This window comes from Rana temporaria, chromosome 2, assembly GCF_905171775.1.
Source record: "Rana temporaria chromosome 2, aRanTem1.1, whole genome shotgun sequence".
In the NCBI taxonomy this organism is placed as follows: domain Eukaryota; kingdom Metazoa; phylum Chordata; class Amphibia; order Anura; family Ranidae; genus Rana; species Rana temporaria.
Genome location: NC_053490.1, coordinates 520,033,025 through 520,054,254, shown reverse-complemented (window position 1 = coordinate 520,054,254; position 21,230 = coordinate 520,033,025). Strand labels below are relative to the sequence as shown.

At 45.7% G+C, this 21,230-nt stretch overlaps 1 protein-coding gene across 1 annotated transcript in view; it reads left to right on the top strand.

Moving 5' to 3' along the window:
* LOC120928012 (cell surface glycoprotein CD200 receptor 1-B-like) overlaps positions 1–19,369 on the top strand; it is an 88,955-nt gene extending 69,586 nt beyond the window's left edge. The window contains exon 5 of the mRNA XM_040339070.1: positions 18,877–19,369. Within this exon, the coding sequence (XP_040195004.1) occupies positions 18,877–18,983 (107 nt within the window). The 3' untranslated portion in view covers positions 18,984–19,369. The remainder of the gene's footprint in view (positions 1–18,876) is intronic.
* Positions 19,370–21,230: the final 1,861 nt, after the last annotated feature.

Genomic DNA, 21,230 nt, shown 5'->3' with positions numbered 1-21,230 from the left:
GGAACAGTCACTTGCTTTGCTCTCTCAATGGCTCCCAAAACCTGTTGCTGATGCTCTTGGGACAGATACGGCACCACCTGGATGCAAATCCCATTTAATCTTTTGACAATTTCCGCCTGTTTGTGTATTTCAATGTTCAAGCCACGGGACATCTCATAATACATGACATAGTGTCGTTGCATCTCTGATTTCTCGCTGGCCAACTTGTCACTAGTGTTGCTCACGAATATTCGCATTGCGAATATTCGACTCGAATATAGCATATTCGAGAAATCGCGCTATATTTCGAAATTCGCGGTGAATATTCGCAATTCCGAATATTCGATTTTTTACAATTTTTTTTTTTAATCAGATCACATCCTAGATATCTCCATCGACGTCTAAAAGCATTGCTGGTATCATTAGAGACCCTGGGCCGAGTAGCTGAAGCGTTCATTGAATTTTCCAGAAAGATCGCAATGCGATTATTCGGCAAACGCAATATCGCGCGATTATTTTCCTCGCCCCGATCTTCCGCATCAGAGCGATTTTTACAGTTTCATTTTTAAAACAGATCACATCCTAGTGATCTCCATAGACGTCTGAAAGCATTGCTGGTATGATTAGAGCCATTGGGCCGAGTAGCTGAAGCGATCATTTTATATTGCCGAATATTCGCAATGCGAATATTCGGCAATAGGAATATTGCGCGATTATTTGCTCCGCCCTTTTGCATCAGAGCCAATCAGAGTTCTCCTTCCACACTCGTCACAGGTTAGCAACCAATAGGAACCTGCCTGCATGGACATTATATAAGCTCACTCCCAGCACCATTTCATTGCAGATTCAGAAGCTGGCTATAGAGTGTGGAGGCTGTTTCTGTGTTCCTGGTTTCCTGTGTCTTTGTTCTTGATTGATTTAGATCATCACCAGCATTGCTATTTAGTGATTCCAGTGGATCTTTTCCAGTATATCAACTGCTTTTTTCAAAGCAATAGACCCAAGAGCTTTTTTCAAAGCTACGTTTTGTGCTGTTTTGTGCTGTTTTTTTCATTTGTGTTACTGTTTGATCCTGCAATCCTCCCTGTTCAGTTATATTTGCAAGAGATTTCAGAACACATTTTGCTGAGCTTTATAAAAGAGCTTTTCTAAAAGCTAAGTTTTGTTCATCTTGTGTTACTGTTAGATCTTGCAGGTTCGCTGTTCAGTGATATTTGATAGGCATCTCAGTTCAAATTTTGTTTAGTTTTCCCTAAAGAGCTTTTATAAAAGCTAAGTTTTGTGTTCAGTTTAGTTAAATTTTGTGTAGTAAGTGTACACACTGTTAGTGTACATTTATTTCATCTAGCTTAGCTTAGTGTGTGTTTAGTGTCTGTGTTTTGTGTTTAAAAAAAAAAAAAAAAAAAAAAGTTAGTGTTTGTTTAGTGCTTTTTTTTTTTTTCTTTAATTTTGTAGTCCTTGTCTGGTGTACTACTTTTCTTATAGTTTAGTAGCTGTCTGTGTACGTCTTTGTCTGCGTGCCTGTCTTGTAAAAAAAACACAAAAACACATTTTGTTCACATTTTCCCCCCCCAATAAAGTTTACCCCCCCCACACACATATCAGCAATAACGAGCGGCATCCGTGGCCGTGGCAGCAGGGGTAGGGGAGTTACTCCCAGTGCTGGATCGCTGCCAGCACGGGGTACCTCTCGTGCCCCTACTAGTGGTAGAGGATCGGGTGCAAGGGGAGTACGCCTGATCCGGGAGTTCTTCCCATCGGGCAGCCGCCCGATATTGCCATCTCAGGCTCAAGTAGTGGTGGACTACATGGGGCACAGCAGTGCCACTGAGTCGTCGGTCCCGACTCACAGTAGTACCACCATTACACCGTTGCCTGTACTACCCCCCCCAGCCCCCAAGAGTCCAGCATCTTACTGTTCGACAGCGACAGTGATAGGGATCTCTTGGGGGAGGCCATGCATCAGGCAGACCTCCAGCTCTGTCCTGATGGTCAGGACCTTTTTGAAGGGATGGATGAGGAGGATGGGATACCTGCTGGCAGTATCCCAGAGACATCCCTTCAAACTGGTGCTGCTGTTTTGGTGCAGGAAACAGCAGCACCTAGTCAGACCCAGGCGTGGGTGAGGGGACAGCGGAGCCAGGCTAGAGGCTCCATGTCACGTGGTTCCCTCAGACCAACACATCTCAGCCCTTGGTCTGACATCTCTGGGGGCGAAGAGGGTGACCCATCATGGTTGCCATCTGACGCGTCGGCTCACTACGTCAGTGACGACGGGGAAGGTAGGCACCCTGGTGAAACGGTGCGCCAGGTCACCACCAGGGAGACCATCGTCAGGGTCTCCACTGGTGATGGCAGCAGGAGGTGTCAGGAGGAGGAGCAGCAGCAGCAGCAGCAGCAGCAGGCAGCTCCACCTGTGCGCACCGAATCCCAGCAGGTGCAAGTAAGCGTCACCCCATCTGACAGGAGGGCGGTGCTGAAGTCACCTGTCTGGAATTTCTTTACCCTGGTGGCAGACAACCCTACCGTGGCCATCTGCCGGATTTGTAAAGTGAGGGTGAAGAGAGGGAAGTGTTTGGCTCGGGTGGGTACCACAGCCCTGAACCAGCACCTGAGGATAAACCACTGGGCGTTGTATGACGAGATGAAGCGTGGTGGTGGTAGCAGCGCCACCACCACAAGTGAGCAGGGTACAGCAGCCCCTGCCACATCTTCATCTGTTTCCAGCAGGTCATGCCCCCCCGCTCCCTCTAGTAGAGGTACTGGTACCGGCAGCCAGACCTCTACTTCCACGTCTGTGTCCCGCACTGCCGTCCGGCGCCAGGCGTCGATTTCAGACGCCTTTGACCGCACCACTCCCTTCCCCCCTGGAGACCGACGTGTGCGTTCCCTCAATGGGCTCCTGGCAAGGGTTATTGCCCAACATCTGCTGCCCTTCAACATAGTTGACAGCAACCCCTTCAGGCAGATGTTGGAGCAGGCCCAACCCCAATGGCGTGTCCCCAGCCGCCATTTCTTTGCCAGGACTGGTGTCCCTGCCCTACACCAGCACATTGTGCAGAATGTAACCCTGTCGCTGGATCACGCTGTCAGCGACAGGGTTCATCTGACAATGGATGGCTGGACCAGCAGGCATGGGCAGGGACGCTACATCAGCTTCACGGCCCATTGGGTTTCCCTCCGAGGCGTCGGTGAGGGATCGTCGGCAACCGATCTTGTGGTGCCGCCCCGGGGTGTCCAGGGGAGAACTGCTGGTCTCCCTCAAGCCACTGTCTCCGCAGCTGCTGAGCCTCCCAGCAAGCGCCCCCGTAGCTACTCAAGTGTGGGGCACGTGCGCTGTCAGGCCGTGCTCCAGCTTGTTAGTTTAGGGGACCGGAGACACACTGCAGAAGAAGTGCTGAAAGCACTTCAAGCTCAGGTCCAGAAGTGGCTGACACCCCGAAGGCTCCAGCCAGGTATGGTTGTCTGCGATAACGGCAGCAACCTACTCGCCGCCCTCCATGCTGGCAGTCTGACGCACGTGCCCTGTCTGGCACATGTCCTCAACCTGGTGGTGCAGAAGTTCCTGCGCACTTATCCAGGGTTGAGTGACATTGTGGCAAAGGCGCGTAGGATTGCCAGCCACTTCAGGCGCTCACCAACCGCTACCGCGTCCCTGTCCAAATTGCAGCGGAAGTACAATCTGCCCCTTCACAGGCTGATTGTGGACAGTGTGACGCGGTGGAACTCCACCCTCCACATGCTGAAGAGGTTGTGGGAGCAGCAAAGGGCGGTGAGGGAGTACCTGATGGAACTAGGCACTGAGAGGGCTTCACCACAACTCCCTTTCATCGCCTGTGCGCAGTGGGGGCAGATAAACCAGGTCTGCCAAGTGTTGTCCTCCTTCGAGCAGGCGACCAAGATGGTCAGCAGTGAGCAAATTGGCCTCAATAGCGTGCTGCCAATACTGTTCATGCTGGAGAGGACACTAGATCGCCTGCTCGAGGCTGGGGAGAGTGCCTTGGTGGAGCAGGAGGAGTCAGCAATGCTCCACCGAGACCAGGGCCAGGACCAGGAGGAGGAGGAGGAGGAGGAGGATGATGATGAAGAGGAGGAGGAGGTGGTTGCTGGTGTCGTCCCGGAGTCAGGGCCTGGTCAGGAGGGAGAGCCGGTGTTGGGGGCACCGATAGTCCGGGGGTTGGGCATGTCTGAGTTTGACCAGCAGCGCCTCAGGGATGAAGAGTCGCACCTCATTCACCTGGCCAGCATTGAGGAGTCACAGCGGGCTGTGCTCTTCCCCATGGCTGCCCACATGCTGAGATGCCTCAGGAGGGACCCCCGGGTTAAGACCATCAAGACGAGGGATGATTTCTGGATGGCCACCCTTTTGGATCCCAGGTGCAAGGGGAAACTGGAGCAGTTCATCCCAGCCAGCCGGAGGCAGCACCGGATGGAGGAACTGCAGGCAGCCATTGTCAGACGGTTGGAGCAGGCAACTCCCCGGCCTCCAGTTGTCCCCCCTCACCTCACCCAGCAGGTGGCTGCACCCAGCTGCAGCCGAGCAGGGGACCTAATGGAAGAGATGAGGATGTTCTTCCAAACCGAGCGACCCAGTACCACCACCAGCAGCAGCAGCAGCAGTCACCACCAGCGGCTGGCCCACATGGTGGCAGACTACATGGCGTCCGTCGGTGCTTCTGACAGTATGAGCACCGACGACCCCATGGAGTACTGGGTTGCCAGATTGGACACCTGCCGCGAGCTCGCTCAGTATGCGCTGGAGTTATTGTCTTGCCCCCCCTCCAGCGTACTATCTGAGCGGACATTCAGCGCGGCAGGTGGGGTGGTCACGGACAAGAGGACCCGTCTGTCCACAGACTCCGTGGACAGACTCACATTCATAAAGATGAATGAGTCCTGGATCGGCGGTGACTTTCTGGCACCCGTCGTCGGTTCAGGGCGCTGAAGGGTCCCTTGCCATGCATTCCCTGATGAAGCCCCGGACCTGATGTATTTACAGTGCTGAATATAACTATTTCAACATCAGAGAAAATCAATGTTAATATTTGGTACAGTAGGCTTTCTTTGCAATTACAGCGGTCAAACATTTCTTGTAGTTTTACACCAGCTTTGCACACACTGGAGGAGGGATTTTGGCCCACTCCTCCACACAGATCTTCTCTACATCAGTCATGTTTCTGGGCTATCGCTGAGAAACACGGAGTTTGAGCTCCCTCCAAAGATTCTCTATTGGGTTTAGGTCTGGAGACTGGCTAGGCCACGCCAGAACCTTGATATGCTCCTTACAGAGCCAATCCTTGGTTATCCTGGCTGTGTGCTTTGGGTCATTCTCATGTTGGAAGACCCAGCCTCGACCCATCTTCAAAGCTCTAACTCAGGGAAGGAGGTTGTTGCCCAAAATCTTGCAATACATGGCCCCGGTCATCCTCTCCTTAATACAGTGCAGTCACCCTGTCCCATGTGCAGAAAAACACCACCAAAGCATGATGCTACCACCCCCATGCTTCACATTAGGGATGGCGTTCTTGGCATGTTACTCATCATTATTCTTCCTCCGAACACGGTTAGTGAAATTATGATCAAAAAATTATATTATAGTCTCATCTGACCACATGATTTTCTCCCATGACTCCTTTGGATCAGTCAAGACAATTATGTCAGAAGTTATTTCACACCCTATATACTCTAATTAAGACTGCTGTACATCATGGCAACTCCTGCCCATGTGATATGACTCTGTATCAACTACTACTGTTAATACTACTACTGCTGCTTCAGCTGCTGCTGCCGCCCAGTCAATACACCTATGTCAGCAGTTGTTTAACACTCTATATACTCTTATTCCTACTGCTGTTCATCATGGCACCTCCTGCCCATGTGATATGACTCTGTATCAACTACTACTGTTAATACTACTACTACTGCTGCTTCTGCTGCTGCTGCTGCCGCCCAGTCAATACACCTATCTCAGCAGTTATTTCACACTCTATATACTCTTATTAAGACTGCTGTACATCATGGCAACTCCTGCCCATGTGATATGACTCTGTATCAACTACTACTGTTAATACTACTACTGCTGCTTCAGCTGCTGCTGCCGCCCAGTCAATACACCTATGTCAGCAGTTGTTTAACACTCTATATACTCTTATTAAGACTGCTGTACTTCATGGCAACTCCTGCCCATGTGATATGACTCTGTATCAACTACTACTGTTAATACTACTACTGCTGCTTCTGCTGCTGCTGCCGCCCAGTCAATACACCTATGTCAGCAGTTATTTCACACTCTATATACTCTTATTAAGACTGCTGTACATCATGGCAACTCCAGCCCATGTGATATGACTCTGTATCAACTACTACTGTTAATACTACTACTGCTGCTTCAGCTGCTGCTGCCGCCCAGTCAATACACCTATGTCAGCAGTTGTTTAACACTCTATATACTCTTATTAAGACTGCTGTACTTCATGGCAACTCCTGCCCATGTGATATGACTCTGTATCAACTACTACTGTTAATACTACTACTGCTGCTTCTGCTGCTGCTGCCGCCCAGTCAATACACCTATGTCAGCAGTTATTTCACACTCTATATACTCTTATTAAGACTGCTGTACATCATGGCAACTCCAGCCCATGTGATATGACTCTGTATCAACTACTACTGTTAATACTACTACTGCTGCTTCAGCTGCTGCTGCCGCCCAGTCAATACACCTATGTCAGCAGTTATTTCACACTCTATATACTCTTATTAAGACTGCTGTACATCATGGCAACTCCAGCCCATGTGATATGACTCTGTATCAACTACTACTGTTAATACTACTGCTGCTGCTTCTGCTGCTGCTGCTGCCCAGTCAAGACACCTATGTCAGCAGTTATTTGACACTCTATATACTCTTATTCCTACTGCTGTTCATCATGGCACCTCCTGCCCATGTGATATGACTCTGTATCAACTACTACTGTTAATACTACTGCTGCTTCTGCTGCTGCTGCCCAGTCAAGACACCTATGTCAGCAGTTATTTGACACTCTATATACTCCTATTCCTACTGCTGTTCATCATGGCACCTCCTGCCCATGTGATATGACTCTGTATCAACTACTACTGTTAATACTACTACTGCTGCTTCTGCTGCCCAGTCAAGACACCTATGTCAGCAGTTATTTCACACCCTATATACTCTTATTAAGACTGCTGTTCATCATGGCACCTCTTGCCCGAGTGATTTGACACTGTATTGTCAATGTCTACTACTACTATTACAGCTCAGTCAAGACACCTGTGTCCCAATTTTTTGGTACACTATTGACTACTATGACCACTACTGATGCTGTAAAGTATTCCCCAAGTGTTTTTATGCTATGTATTACTATTACCACTACTGCTTGTAAATCATGCCTGTGTGATACTTAGTGGGAATGCTTTAATAAGCATTCCTAGTATGGATACCCGTAAATGTATTAATCTTAATTAGTGTGAATGCTTTAATAAACATTTCCAGTATTGATATCCGTAAATTTAGTAATCTTATTATTCCTTACGTTTTTTGGTTCTGCGTAACTTCGGCATACTTTCAGCTATTGAGACCATTCAACTGTAAAAATGTTCGTCTCTTTCAGCAAATGATGGGACTTGTTCAAGTTTTTTCCTACTTTTTACACTTTTATAAATTTTTAGCTTTTAAGACCGTTTTTTTAACAATGAAGTCAATGAGAACATCCTTTTCCCCTTTGAATTCACATGCCCTGCCAAAAGTTTCAGCTACTTCATACTTTCACTTACAGACACTGAAAAAACTGTAAAGCGGTCACAAAATATTTAGCTATCCGGCTATGACTTTTCAGATCGTTATCGTTTACAATTTTTTGGTGAAAACGCAATTTACGTTTTGCGAATTTTTCACAAAAATGCGATAGGTTATAATGTAATCCTATGGAGGGGATTTAGAGTCTGTCATGTGACCTTAACATTCTAGATCTTTGTAATTAAAAATATCTTTACAAAAAGGGGAAACAAATTGGTCTCACGCCCACAAGATCTACTTTTCATACACAATTTTTATATCAAAACGTAGCTATGCTTGTCTGGTTTATGGCAATGTGATCAAGTCTGCGATACGTATTTTAGTTTTAGTTATTGGAGCAACAGCCAGAAATTATGTCTCATAGACTCTCATGTTAAATTATCTAAAAAATGTTGCTGCAGAACTCACAAAGACGCTCTTTTCTAAATCGCAGACATGGCCACATTTTTAAGTTTATCTACATAAATTTCATATCGATGCGTTTACAAGGGCCGTGTATTTCAAACGGTGTAGTCGTTGTATCAATTGCATGTACGTTTGAGGATTTATTAAGCTTTGTTTGGAGGCTTAAATCATGTATTAGATCTGTGAATTAAAAGCGTTTGTAATGTTATTTCTTTCTATAAATCACTTTCCTGACCTCAGTGCAATATTCCTCCTCACTGACCTGGGGGGGAGGGGAAACCTATTGAGGGGGGAGGGGCGACCAGGAAGTCAGCATACGCTATACTTTGCAGATAGAGAAAGAAGCTGTGTGTCCTAAAGATAGTGTAGTGGTTATGGTGAATGTCTTTGGCAAGGGGCTCACCAATTAAGCTATTCAGCATTCCCACTCGCATTTTCCTCAGGAAATGCATTGTCTAGTTATATTATATTTTAATACTCCTGCTGCTGCCTCCATGCTGAGTAAAGCTTCATGACCTCTCTGGCACAGCGGATCCACCAACAGCCTCCGCTACAAGCTACCAGACCGGATCTAAACAGCAAGTGTAACTATAACAATGAACCTTATGTTAAACACTGTTTTGCGGCATTTATACTGCAACCATTGGGCTGTCTGCAAGAGCTCATCTGCATTCTCTCTCTTTCTTGCTCTCCCTCTCTCTCTCTTTGTATATATATATATATTGTTGCTTTTGTTATGTTCATTTTTCAACTGTTTATTTTGTGTTCGTCGTGTCTGTGTCGTGTGCTTTAGTTTGTCCTAGGTTACTGTTAAATAAAATAATAGTATAAAATGTTTTTGCTTATTATGAAGTTAAATGTGTTGATGTTGATTTGTTTGATGTTAAGTTAGATGTGTTGAAAAACCTACAAATCTATCTCAAAAAGAAATGAAACATTTCCAAAAAATAATATTTATTAATAAAAACATAATTTCAGATATAACTCTGATTGAGCTTCTGAAGGCGCTCCAGCTTCTCTATATTTTTTAATTGCTGCTGCTCCAGCAGCACATTTTGCTGAATAAGGTAGCGGATCTGGCGCTGATTTGCCTGGATCCTCTGGTGGGTTGTCTTTATGAGCGCGGTCTGCCTCCTCATCTTTCCTGATACTGTTAGGATATAATAAAAAAAAAATTTGGATTTAAAATAACGTTACCAAATAAATAAAAAAATTTTTTTGCTTATTAATCAATCATTATCATGTGTATACACTTGTTATGTGTCTAACACATCCCGGGAGTGCAGAATTATTAGGCAAATGAGTATTTGGACCACATCATCCTCTTTATGCATGTTGTCTTACTCCAAGTTGTATAGGCTCGAAAGCCTACTACAGATTAGGCATATTAGGTAATGTACAACTCTGTAATGAGAAGGTGTGTGGTCTAATGACATCAACACTCTATATCAGGTGTGCATAATTATTAGTCAATTTCCTTTTCTTTGTCAAAATGGGCCAAAAGAAGGATTTGACAGACTCTGAAAAGTCCAAAATAGAGAGATATCTAGCAGAGGGATGCAGCACTCTTAAAGTTGCAAAGCTTCTGAAGCGTGATCATCAAACAAAAGAAGCGTGTGGAAAAACAAAGGTGCAAAATAACTGCCCATGAACTGAGAAAAGTTAAGCGTGCAGCTGCCAAGATGCCACTTGCCACAAGATTGGCCATATTTCAGAGCTGCAACATCACTGGGGTGCCCAAAAGCACAAGGTGTGCAATACCCAGAGACATGGCCAAGGTAAGAAAGGCTGAAAGACGATGACCACTGAACAAGACACACAAGCTGCAACGTCAAGACTGTGCCAATAAATATCTCAAGAAAGATTTTTCTAAGGTTTTATGGACTGCTGAAATGAGAGTGAGTCTTGATGGGCCAGATGGAAGAGCCCGTGGCTGGATTGGTAAAGTGCAGGGAGCTCCAGTCCGACTCAGACGCCAGCAAGGTGGTGGTGGAGTACTGGTTTGGGCTGGTATCATCAAAGATGAGCTTGTGGGGCCTTTTCGGATTGAGGATGGAGTCAAGCTCAATTCCCAGTCCTACTGCCAGATTATGGAAGAGACCTTCTTCAAGCAGTGGTACAGGAAAAAGTCACCATCCTTCAAGAAAAACATGATTTTCATGCAGGACAATGCTCCATCACACGTGTCAAAGTACTCCACAGCGTGGCTGGCAAGAAAGGGTATTAAATAAAAAAAAGTAATGACATGGCCTCCTTGTTCACCTGATCTGAACCCCATTGAGAACCTGTGGTCCATCATCAAATGTGGGATTTACAAGGAGGGAAAACAGTACACCTCTCTGAACAGTGTCTGGGAGGCTGTGGTTGCTGCTGCACGCAATGTTGATGGTGAACAGATCAAAACACTGACAGAATCCATGGATGTTAGGCTTTCGAGTGTCCTTGCAAAGAAAGGTGGCTATATTGGTCACTGATTTGTTTTAGTTTTGTTTTTAAATGTCAGAAATGTGTATTTGTGAATGTTGAGATGTTATATTGGTTTCACTTTTAAAAATAAATCATTGAAATGGGTATATATTTATTTTTTGGTTAAGTTGCCTAAAAATTCTGCACAGTAATAGTAGTCACCTGCACACACAGATATCCCCCGAAAATAACTAACACTAAAAACAAACTAAAAAATACTTCCAAAAAAATTCAGCTTTGATATTAATGAGTTTTTGGGGTTCATTGAGAACATGGTTGTTGTTCAATAATAAAATGAATCCTCAAAAATACAACTTGCCTAATAATTATGCACTACCTGTATACTTCTAGCATCAATACCATATTATGGTTCTACAATCTGACAGGTGCGCTTTATGTGTTGTCCATTTTTATATCTACATTTTATTGTTGAAATGTTATTAATCATTGTGCACATATTTACCTTCCTGAACGAGGCTCACAGGACCGCTCTCTTCCTCCTGCTCTTCTGCTTGAGAAGTTGGGGTGGTGGGGGGGGGAAGCTCCTCAGCTTGCTCCTCAGCAGGAGCTGGGGTTGGGGAGTGGGAGGGCCCTGGCTGCTCCTCTTCATCCATCTCCTCCTCTGCCGCATCCTCCTCTGCCGCATCCTCCTCCTCCTCCTCATCGGCCTGGCGCCTTCTGCGCTTGGCGCGGATAACTGGCATTGGAGCTCCTATAATAACACAATGTTCATATATTATAAAAATGTTTTCTAATGACGTATGCAAATTCTGTGTACTCTGCTGTATTGTATATGAATACAAATTGATTTATATAGACAGTTAACCAATGGGACAATGTTATATTAAAGGGTCTTGTGGGCACTACAGGGGACTGAGCGTGAGCTGGGATGCAACCATGTTAAAATGAGCTGTTTTTGTCTCCTTTGTTTTGTTCAGACCATCTCATGTTAAAAAAAGGGCCTGATGGAGCACACGGGATTACTATAACAACCCCACTCCTAACACAGGAATTTAGTGGTAATCTATATATATAAAACTCAACGTGTGTGTGTGCATAAATGTATGTATGTATGTATGTATGTATGTATGTATGTTCCAGCATCACGTACAAACGGCTAAAGATATTTATATGAAACTTGGCACACAGGTTACTTATATGTCAGCCACAAACATAGGATAGGTGGTTTAAACCTTACCCACCCCCACTTGCCATGGTCGGGGTTTTTCTTTAAAGTCCCATGCAAAGCAATGGGAAAATTATGTTCCCACATAACTTCTGTGTTCCTGTCTGCTGTCCCATGTCTTTTTTCAACAGTACTATGAATACCTTGGCCGGTGGTGATATATGTTAGCACAACATGGCATCTTGGTTAACAACATCTGACCTTACATGAATTACATATGACCTTACATAACTGTCACCAAAGGAGCTGCGGTGGCTCCACACGATTGCCACTGCACTGACAAGTGATTCACCTCTGCAGCTAGGGGTTCGGATCCCGCTCTCGGCTACCTGTGAATTGAGTTTGGTGGTCTCAGCCCCGCCCCTGGTGGGTGTGCTATGCGAGGTTGGGTTGGGAGGACCCCCTCACACCCGCCATTGCCAACCGGGGCATGGAGAAAGGTGGCAGATTGCCTCTGGGGGAGGCCTCCCAACTCCTGCAGGCCGGCTCCTCTCTCTTTCGAGTTCACGCACAAAATACACTTTTTAAAAAAAAAACATAACTGTCAACAATAACTTACCTGGATGATATTTAGCCCGAAGACGTCTGACCTGAACCATTTGGCGCCTCTTCAGGTCAGACCACTTCTTAACAATTGCCTTGTGGTCATGTTGGCCGCCAAAGTCAGCGATTAGGGCGCTGACCACAGCCCTTTTCTCTGGCTGCCTCCGCAGCTCATCGTATCCTGTTTCCAGGAACTTCTGCAAGATGAAGAACAAAGTATATTGTAATACTTCTGTTGACAGCCTTATGGATATATGACGTAAATGTATGCTATTCAACAATTGGAAGCATTCTCGCCTTATTAATCAATGACAGGGGTAACATGAAAGATTTTATATCCTGCCATTTCGGTCGCCACCTTTTTTGCATAAATATAGCAGCCATTATCATTTGCATAATTATGAATATATTATTAACAACACAGGATACACGTATAGGGGAGATATGCGTTGCTAACTCTTTTCCCTGTCAGGAGCCTAACGCCCCGGGGGGTCAGAGACGGGACCTTTTTCGGAGGACCACTGACGTATGTACCCGTCGCAGTTTTTTGTGATGTCACTCTTTAGGTGTGTGCACATTTTTCACTGCATCCGGGTGGAGTTTTTGGGTTGTGTTTTGCACGCCACAGGCTTTTCAACAGGAAAAAAACAGCTGGAGGCAGAATGGTTGCAAAACACTACGGGTTTGTTACTTAACTCTGGGTTTCAAGACCAGTCCACCTCCAGCTGTTGCAAAACTACTACTCCCATCAGCCACGGTCTGTCAGTGCATGCTAAGAATTTTACTTTTGCTGCATCTAGGGTGCCACAGTTTAGAGACCCGTGCATAAAGGCCTGAAAAATGGGGGCCTGCAGAACTTACAATACTAGAAGTGCCAGCATTCCCAGGCATGCTGGAAGTTGTAGTTCTGCAACATCTAAAGGGCAATATGTATTCGAACGTCCTTGGGCCTTGAGGACACTGAAGTCAGGACGTTCGCATACGTCCTATGTCCAAAAAATTTTTAAATTCATTATGCTAAATAACAAGGAAAAGTGCCTAAATACACATTTGCCAACCAGGGTGTCTGCAGCTGTCCAGGCATGCTGGGACTTGTAGTTTTGTAAAAGCAGGAGACACATTTTTTGTGAAATACTAATATATGATCATATATACTAACTTTTAAACTAGACTAAAATGCTGGGCTGGGCTGGGACTTGTAGTTTTGTAAAAGCAGGAGACACATTTTTGGTTAAATACTAATATCTGATCATATATACTAACTTTTAAACTAGACTTAAATGCAGTTGAAGATGATGAAATAACAGTGGTCAAAATACTTACACAAATCAGCAACTTTTCCTCAGACTTAGTGAAATTGCTTCCAACCATGTTGCTGTGTGATTGCGCTGCGATCATAAGTTGGAAACTGGCAAGGCTCCAGGAAATGGTCGCGTGTTGTTCGCGTGTTGATTGCGCTGCTTGGACCGAGATGGGTCCATATGGCTTCGGCTGTATGGACCACAGTAACTCTTTTCCCTGTCAGGAGCCTAGGAGCCTAACGCCCCGGGGGGTCAGAGACGGGACCTTTTCGGAGGACCACTGACGTATGCAACCGTCGCAGTTTTTTGTGATGTCACTCTTTAGGTGTGTGCAAATTTTTCCTTGCACCGGGTGGAGTTTTTGGGTTGTGTTTTGCACGCCACAGGCTTTTCAACAGAAAATAACCAGCTGGAGGCAGAATGGTTGCAAAACACTACGGGTTTGTTACCTAACTCTGGGTTTCAAGACCAGTCCACCTCCAGCTGTTGCAAAACTACTACTCCCATCAGCCACGGTCTGTCAGTGCATGCTAAGAATTTTACTTTTGCTGCATCTAGGGTGCCACAGTTTAGAGACCCGTGCATAAAGGCCTGAAAAATGGGGGCCTGCAGAACTTACAATACTAGAAGTGCCAGCATTCCCAGGCATGCTGGAAGTTGTAGTTCTGCAACATCTAAAGGGCAATATGTATTCGAACGTCCTTGGGCCTTGAGGACACTGAAGTCAGGACATTCGCATACGTCCTATGTCCAAAAAATTTTTAAATTCATTATGCTAAATAACAAGGAAAAGTGCCTAAATACACATTTGCCAACCAGGGTGTCTGCAGCTGTCCAGGCATGCTGGGACTTGTAGTTTTGTAAAAGCAGGAGACACATTTTTTGTGAAATACTAATATATGATCATATATACTAACTTTTAAACTAGACTAAAATGCTGGGCTGGGCTGGGACTTGTAGTTTTGTAAAAGCAGGAGACACATTTTTGGTTAAATACTAATATCTGATCATATATACTAACTTTTAAACTAGACTTAAATGCAGTTGAAGATGATGAAATAACAGTGGTCAAAATACTTACACAAATCAGCAACTTTTCCTCAGACTTAGTGAAATTGCTTCCAACCATGTTGCTGTAATATTGCGCTGCGATCATAAGTTGGAAACTGGCAAGGCTCCAGGAAATGGTCGCGTGTTGTTCGCGCAATTGCGCATGCGCGATCGAAAAATCGCAATCGCAATATGTATTTCGGTTAAAATATCATACATATTCGATTTCAGAGTGCTGCTACAGCAGTTTTCGAAATATCTGCAATCAATTTCGCATTCGCATGTTGCGATATTTCGATAAAATATCAGGAATATTCTGAGCCAATCAGAGCGCTCCTCCAGCATATCTCGAAATTGCGCAATAAATATCGCATTCGCATGTTGCGATATTTCGATAAAATATCACGAATATTCTGAGCCAATCAGAGAACTCCTCAAGCATATCTCGAAATTCCGCAATAAATATCGCATTCGCATGTTGCGATATTTCGATAAAATATCACGAATATTCTGAGCCAATCAGAGAACTCCTCAAGCTTATCTCGAAATTCCGCAATAAATATCGCATTCGCATGTTGCGATATTTCGATAAAATATCACGAATATTCTAAGCCAATCAGAGCGCTCATACCGCAGTTATTAAAAAAAAAATCGCAATTATTTTCGCATTCGCAATAGCGAAAAATCGCAATCAATTAATTTCGCTAAAATATCACGAATATTCGAATTTAGCGAATATATCTCGAATATTCGAATATATATTCGAGATATATCGCGAAATCGAATATGGCATATTCTGCTCAACACTACTTGTCACATTCCCATTTTAGACTTTGATATTGTGCCGGATCTACAGTACATGTCGGGGAAGGTAGTCTTACCCGGTTCTCAGCAGCAAGCGGGTTGATTCCAGCAACGCGGGTGGTCCCGGGACAAGCAGCAGCAGGTGTAGGTAAATAAGCCGAAGTCAGAGGGCCAATGTCGTTGCCCAGCACCACCTCAGCAGGTAGGTTGTCCATGATACCAACTGTGGTCTTTCCTGACCCGGCTCCCCAGTCTAAGTGCACCTGGGCAGTGGGTACGCGAAATACAGAACCCCCTGCGATCCGGACGGCAACTGTGCGAGTGGACACGTTCTCTGGCTTTACCAGATGTTTTTGAATCAGAGTGATAGTAGTCCCGGAATCTCTTAGGCCTTGTGCTACTTGTCCATTCACCCGTACCTCTTGACGGTGATGCTGACAGTTATCCGGAGAGGCAGCTTGTATTGGGTCTGCCTCATACCAAATTCCCAGACATTCCTCAGGGCCCCCCTCGGTCTCCAGGCAGTGGGCCGCAGAGGGACGTGATGGAGTGACCTCTGTGTTGGGTGTTGCGCGTCTCCAGTTGGTAGTTGTAGCTCTCAAAGGGCAATAACGAGCAATATGTCCCGTGTCGCTGCAGTGATGGCACGTCACCCTAGGCGAATCCCGGGGGTAGTTGCTAGGCCCCTGAGGACGTGGTGGGACTGGAGCCCGAAACTCTGGGCGTGGGGTGACGGTTGGAGTACGCGGTTCTACCTTCTGAGCCAGCCGCGTAGTACCCTGGCTTACTTTTCTTGTCTCCGCGTACTCATCTGCTAGCCGAGCCGCCTCGTTTAAGTTAGCGGGACGGCGATCTCGTACCCAGTCTTGTATGTCTGCGGCCAGGTCTTGGAAGAAATGTTCCATTAGGAACAGCTGCAATACTTCCTCCCCGGTGTTGGCCTTGCACCCTTGGACCCAAAGGGATGCCACCCTTTGTAACTGGTTGGCCCATTCCATGTGGGAGTCCACAGCCATCTTCTTGGACTCCCGGAAGCGCCGGCGGTAGGCTTCTGGCGTTACGGCATATCGGGTTAGCAGCGCCTTTTTAACTTGCTGATATTGTAAAATATCCTCTGGAGCGAGAGCCCGAAAGGCTTCATTGGCTTTGCCCGACAATTTCACCGACAAAATAGTGACCCATTGGTCTGGTGGTACCTGGTGTAGTGAGCACTGCCTCTCAAAATCCACCAAATATCCATCGATTTCCTCCTCACTTTCTACAAAAGCTTTAAATGCAGTGAACGGTATTTTCTTTCCTGTAGCCGCGGGTGGGGGGGGGGTAGGAACTGCATGTGTAATGGGCTGTCTCGCTCTTACCAGTTCCAGTTCTTGTCCCCTCTTCGTTTGTATCTCCTCCCTTGCTTCCCGGAACAGCTGGTTGATTAGTTCCACGGACGTTTCTGGATACAAGGATAATCTCCGCTGTACAATCCCAGTAATTACATCTTCTTCGCTGACCGGTACAAGGGGCTCCGTTCCTTCCATGGATCCATCCATTTCGTCCAGCTCCAGCAGGTCAACTATCATCTCCCTCCGTGGTCTGTTGCTGGCGCTCCTACCACGACTCTCCAATAGATCTTTTAGTGTGGATCTTTTCAGCCTGGCGTACTGCGACTCCATTCCGCACTTGCTCTTTGGATAAAAGGACCATCCCGCTGCTGCCAACCAATGTAACGGCTACCCGGACTAGTGAGAGGGTCTCAGCCGTTGGAGACGTCCTTTCCCCTGGCAAGCTGCGATATGCAAGTACCGCCGGTATATCCCATCGAACGCCCTTTCAAGAAACGAGGCGGGCTACGTTTGCAGAGTCAAGCAGGACTGACTTTTAATGCCACATTTTACCTCCTTATATCTGGTTACAAACTGTACAGAAACAAATGACACCCCCCCCCACCCAGGGGGGGCTTCAATACACATACTTTGAAATAATGACATTCCCTTGAGCCAATCAGTCGCTAGACGTTTTGGCTCCTAAACTTAGCTTGATCAGACAATAGAATTCAATTAACCTTTAAAACAATTATCACTCACACATAATCCCCATCAGCATACACCTCACAGGAGGCTGTTACCTACACAAAAGAGAGTTCATTAGCTATGCAAAGGGAACATTAGCATTCAGCAGTGAAAGAGACCCTTGTCCAATTAACCCTTTGAGCTCAGAATACAATGTGGTACATCCAATTGTGACAAGCCATGCAGTTCCTTGTAGTCCTCCCTGCATGAAGATTATCGATGTCCAGGCAGCATGCATATGTCCGTTACAGTGGGTGTGGCTACAAATGGGGATATGATGTTTTGGAAGGTGGAGTTATAAATAAGATGATCCCAGATTTAATTTTGAAAATGTGGTCAACTTATCATCCCATTCATACTTGGGACTTGGTGTCAATAGAGAAGGTGGGAAACTCATACTGCAATGGGAAAGGGGGCTTCCTGCAGGGGTCACTGCACTGTGCAATGTAAACTGTATGGGGCAGATTCACATACAATTGCATGGGCGCAGCGTATGTGAGATACGCTACGCCGCTGTAACTTATTTTTGGAAGCTTTGAATCCTGAAAGAATTTGCGCCGTAAGTTACGGCGGCGTAGTGTATCTCTTGCGGCGTAACGGCGCTTAATTCAAATCGGCGAGTAGGGGGCGTGTTTCATTTAAATGAAGCGCGTCCCCACGCCGAACGAACTGCGCATGCACCGTTCCTAAATTTCCCGCCGTGCATTGCGCTAAATGACATCGCAAGGACGTCATTGTTTTGACGTGGATGTAAATTACGTCCAGCCCCATTCACGGACGACTTAAGCAAACAAAAAAAAATATTTTCAAATTCGACGCAGGAACGACGGCCATACTTAACATTGCGTACGCCACCAAATAGCAGCTTTAACTATACGCCGAAAAAAGCCGAACGGAAACGACGTAAAAGATTGCGACGGCCGCTCGTACATTCGTGGATCGTCGGAAATAGCTAATTTGCATACTCGACGCGGAATACGACGGGAACGCCACCCGAACGCCACCCGAAGACGTACGCCTGTCGGATCTAACCCAGATGCCGTCGTATCTTGTTTTGAGGATTCAAAACAAAGATACAACGCAGGAAATTTGAAAGTACGCCGGCGTATCAGTAGATACGCCGGCGTACTTCCTTTGTGGATCTGCCCCTATGTGTTTCTTTAGATAACATTATTAGATCATTAATATACCCAACCCAGACAAGATTGTACCTATGATTATAAACGATGACAGTAACCTTCACTGTGCCATTTCTTTTGTCTTTAGGTGCTACCCATTATTTTTGGAGAATTGTTGCCCTCGTCATCTTCAGTTGTCTTGTCATAGGAGTCTTTTTATACTGCAGATACAAGTCCAAGGCAATACCTATGTAGGAATAGAGACATAATCTAAAGTGGAACTCTGGAGGGTATTTGTAATCCAAAGGATCAAGTAAATCAAGCACACATGACCAGAGGCCTCTCACCATTCCTGATGGTTCAATGATGGACAATGTCTGTAGCCTCCTTCCAGTATCTCCGAAATCTTTGATGCAGCATTACTGGGACAGCAGCCTAGAATAGAACAGCGGCTCCCAGGAACAACAGCTCAGTTTACTGGTAGAGCCAGCAGCCTTGGCATAAGGCACAAAGCTTAGTCCTAAATCACAAGACCCTCTGGTGGCACCTTACCCCAGTGTAGTGATTCTCCTTTGAATCCTCAAAACAAGATACGACGGCATCTGGTTTAGATCCGACAGGTTACGTCTTCGTACGCCTTCGGATCTTAGATGCAATACTTCGGCGTCCGTTCCCGTGGTTTTCCGCGTCGAGTATGCAAATTAGCTATTTCCGACGATCCACGAACGTACAAGCCGCCGTCGCATTCTTTTACGTCGTCTTTAGTCGGCTTTTTTCGGCGTATAGTTAAAGCTGCTATTTGGTGGCATACGCAATGTTAAGTATGGCCGTCGTTCCCGCGTATAATTAAAATTTTTTTTTTTCGTTTGCGTAAGTTGTCCGTGAATCTGGATGGACGTAATTTACGTCCACGTCAAAACAATGACGTCCTTGCGACGTCATTTAGCGCAATGCACGGCGGGAAATTTAGGGACGGCGCATGCGCAGTTCGTTCGGCACGGGGACGCGCTTCATTTAAATGAAACACGCCCCCTACTCGCCGATTTTAATTACGCGCCATTACGCCGCGAGAGATAGACTACGCCGCCGTAACTTACGGCGCAAATTCTTTCTGGATTCGAAGCAAACAAAAGTAAGTCGCGGCGTAGCGTATCTCAGATACGCTGCGCCGGGGCAGATCTTTGTGGATCTGCCCCAAAGGATTTAAAGACAATAGTGTAAAATAAAATTACATTCTTAATTAGGGACAATACAAGGATATACAAATATATAAAGACTAGAAACAAAAGTAAAGATTGGGCAGTGAATATCACACTTCAGAATTGAATTTTTTTGTCAATCCTTTTCTTTTTTTTTTGTCTTTTTTTTTGTATGCTGTTAATATATTATTGGACTTTATCAGCTTCTGCCCCAGAAGATTTTACCCCCTTCCTGACCTGAGCACTTTTTACAATTTAACCACTAGCCGACCGCGCACCGTCATTATACGGCGGCAGGTCGGCTCTTCTGGGCGAGAGCCCGTAGCTATACGGCGGCTCTTTGAGCCGCCACTAGGGGGCGCGTGCGCGCGCCCCCGCTCGGCCCCGGCTCCCGTGCGTGTGCACGGCGGGCGTGATCGCCGCCGGGCACACGCGATCGCTCGTTACAGAGCGGGGACCGGGAGCTGTGTGTGTAAACACACAGCTCTCGGTCCTGTCAGCAGGGGAAATGCTGATCTTCGGTTCATACAATGTATGAACCGAGGATCAGTGTTTCCCCTAGTGAGGCCACCCCCCCCCCCCCACAGTAAGAACACACCCAGGCATACTTAACCCCTTCCCCGCCCCCTAGTGTTAACCCCTTCACTGCCAGTGGCATTTTTATAGTAATCCAATGCATTTTTATAGCACGGATCGCTATAAAAATGCCAATGGTCCCAAAAATGTGTCAAAAGTGTCCGAAGTGTCCGCCATAATGTCGCAGTACCGAAAAAAAAATCGCTGATCGCCGCCATTACTAGTAAAAAAATATATTAATAAAAATACCATAAAAATACCCCCTATTTTGTAAACGCTATAACTTTTGCGCGAACCAATCAATAAACGTTTATTGCGATTTTTTTTTACGAAAAATATGTAGAAGAATACGTATCGGCCTAAACTGAGGGAAAAAAAAGTTTTTTTATATATTTTTGGGGGATATTTATTATAGCAAAAAGTAAAAAATATTCATTTTTTTTCAAAATTGTCGCTCTATTTTTGTTTATAGCGCAAAAAATAAAAACCGCAGAGGTGATCAAATACCACCAAAAGAAAGCTCTATTTGTGGGAAAAAAAGGACGCCAATTTTGCAGGTTTCTGCACAGATGTCAATGTAAATCGCGGGCTGAAATTGCAAAAATTTGTACAGAAACTACTTTTTTAAATCGGTGCAGAGCCGCACCGATTAGGATGGTGCCATTGTCAGCAATTTCCGGCAAATACCGCCGTTTTGACATGCGATTTGACATGTCAAATCGCATGT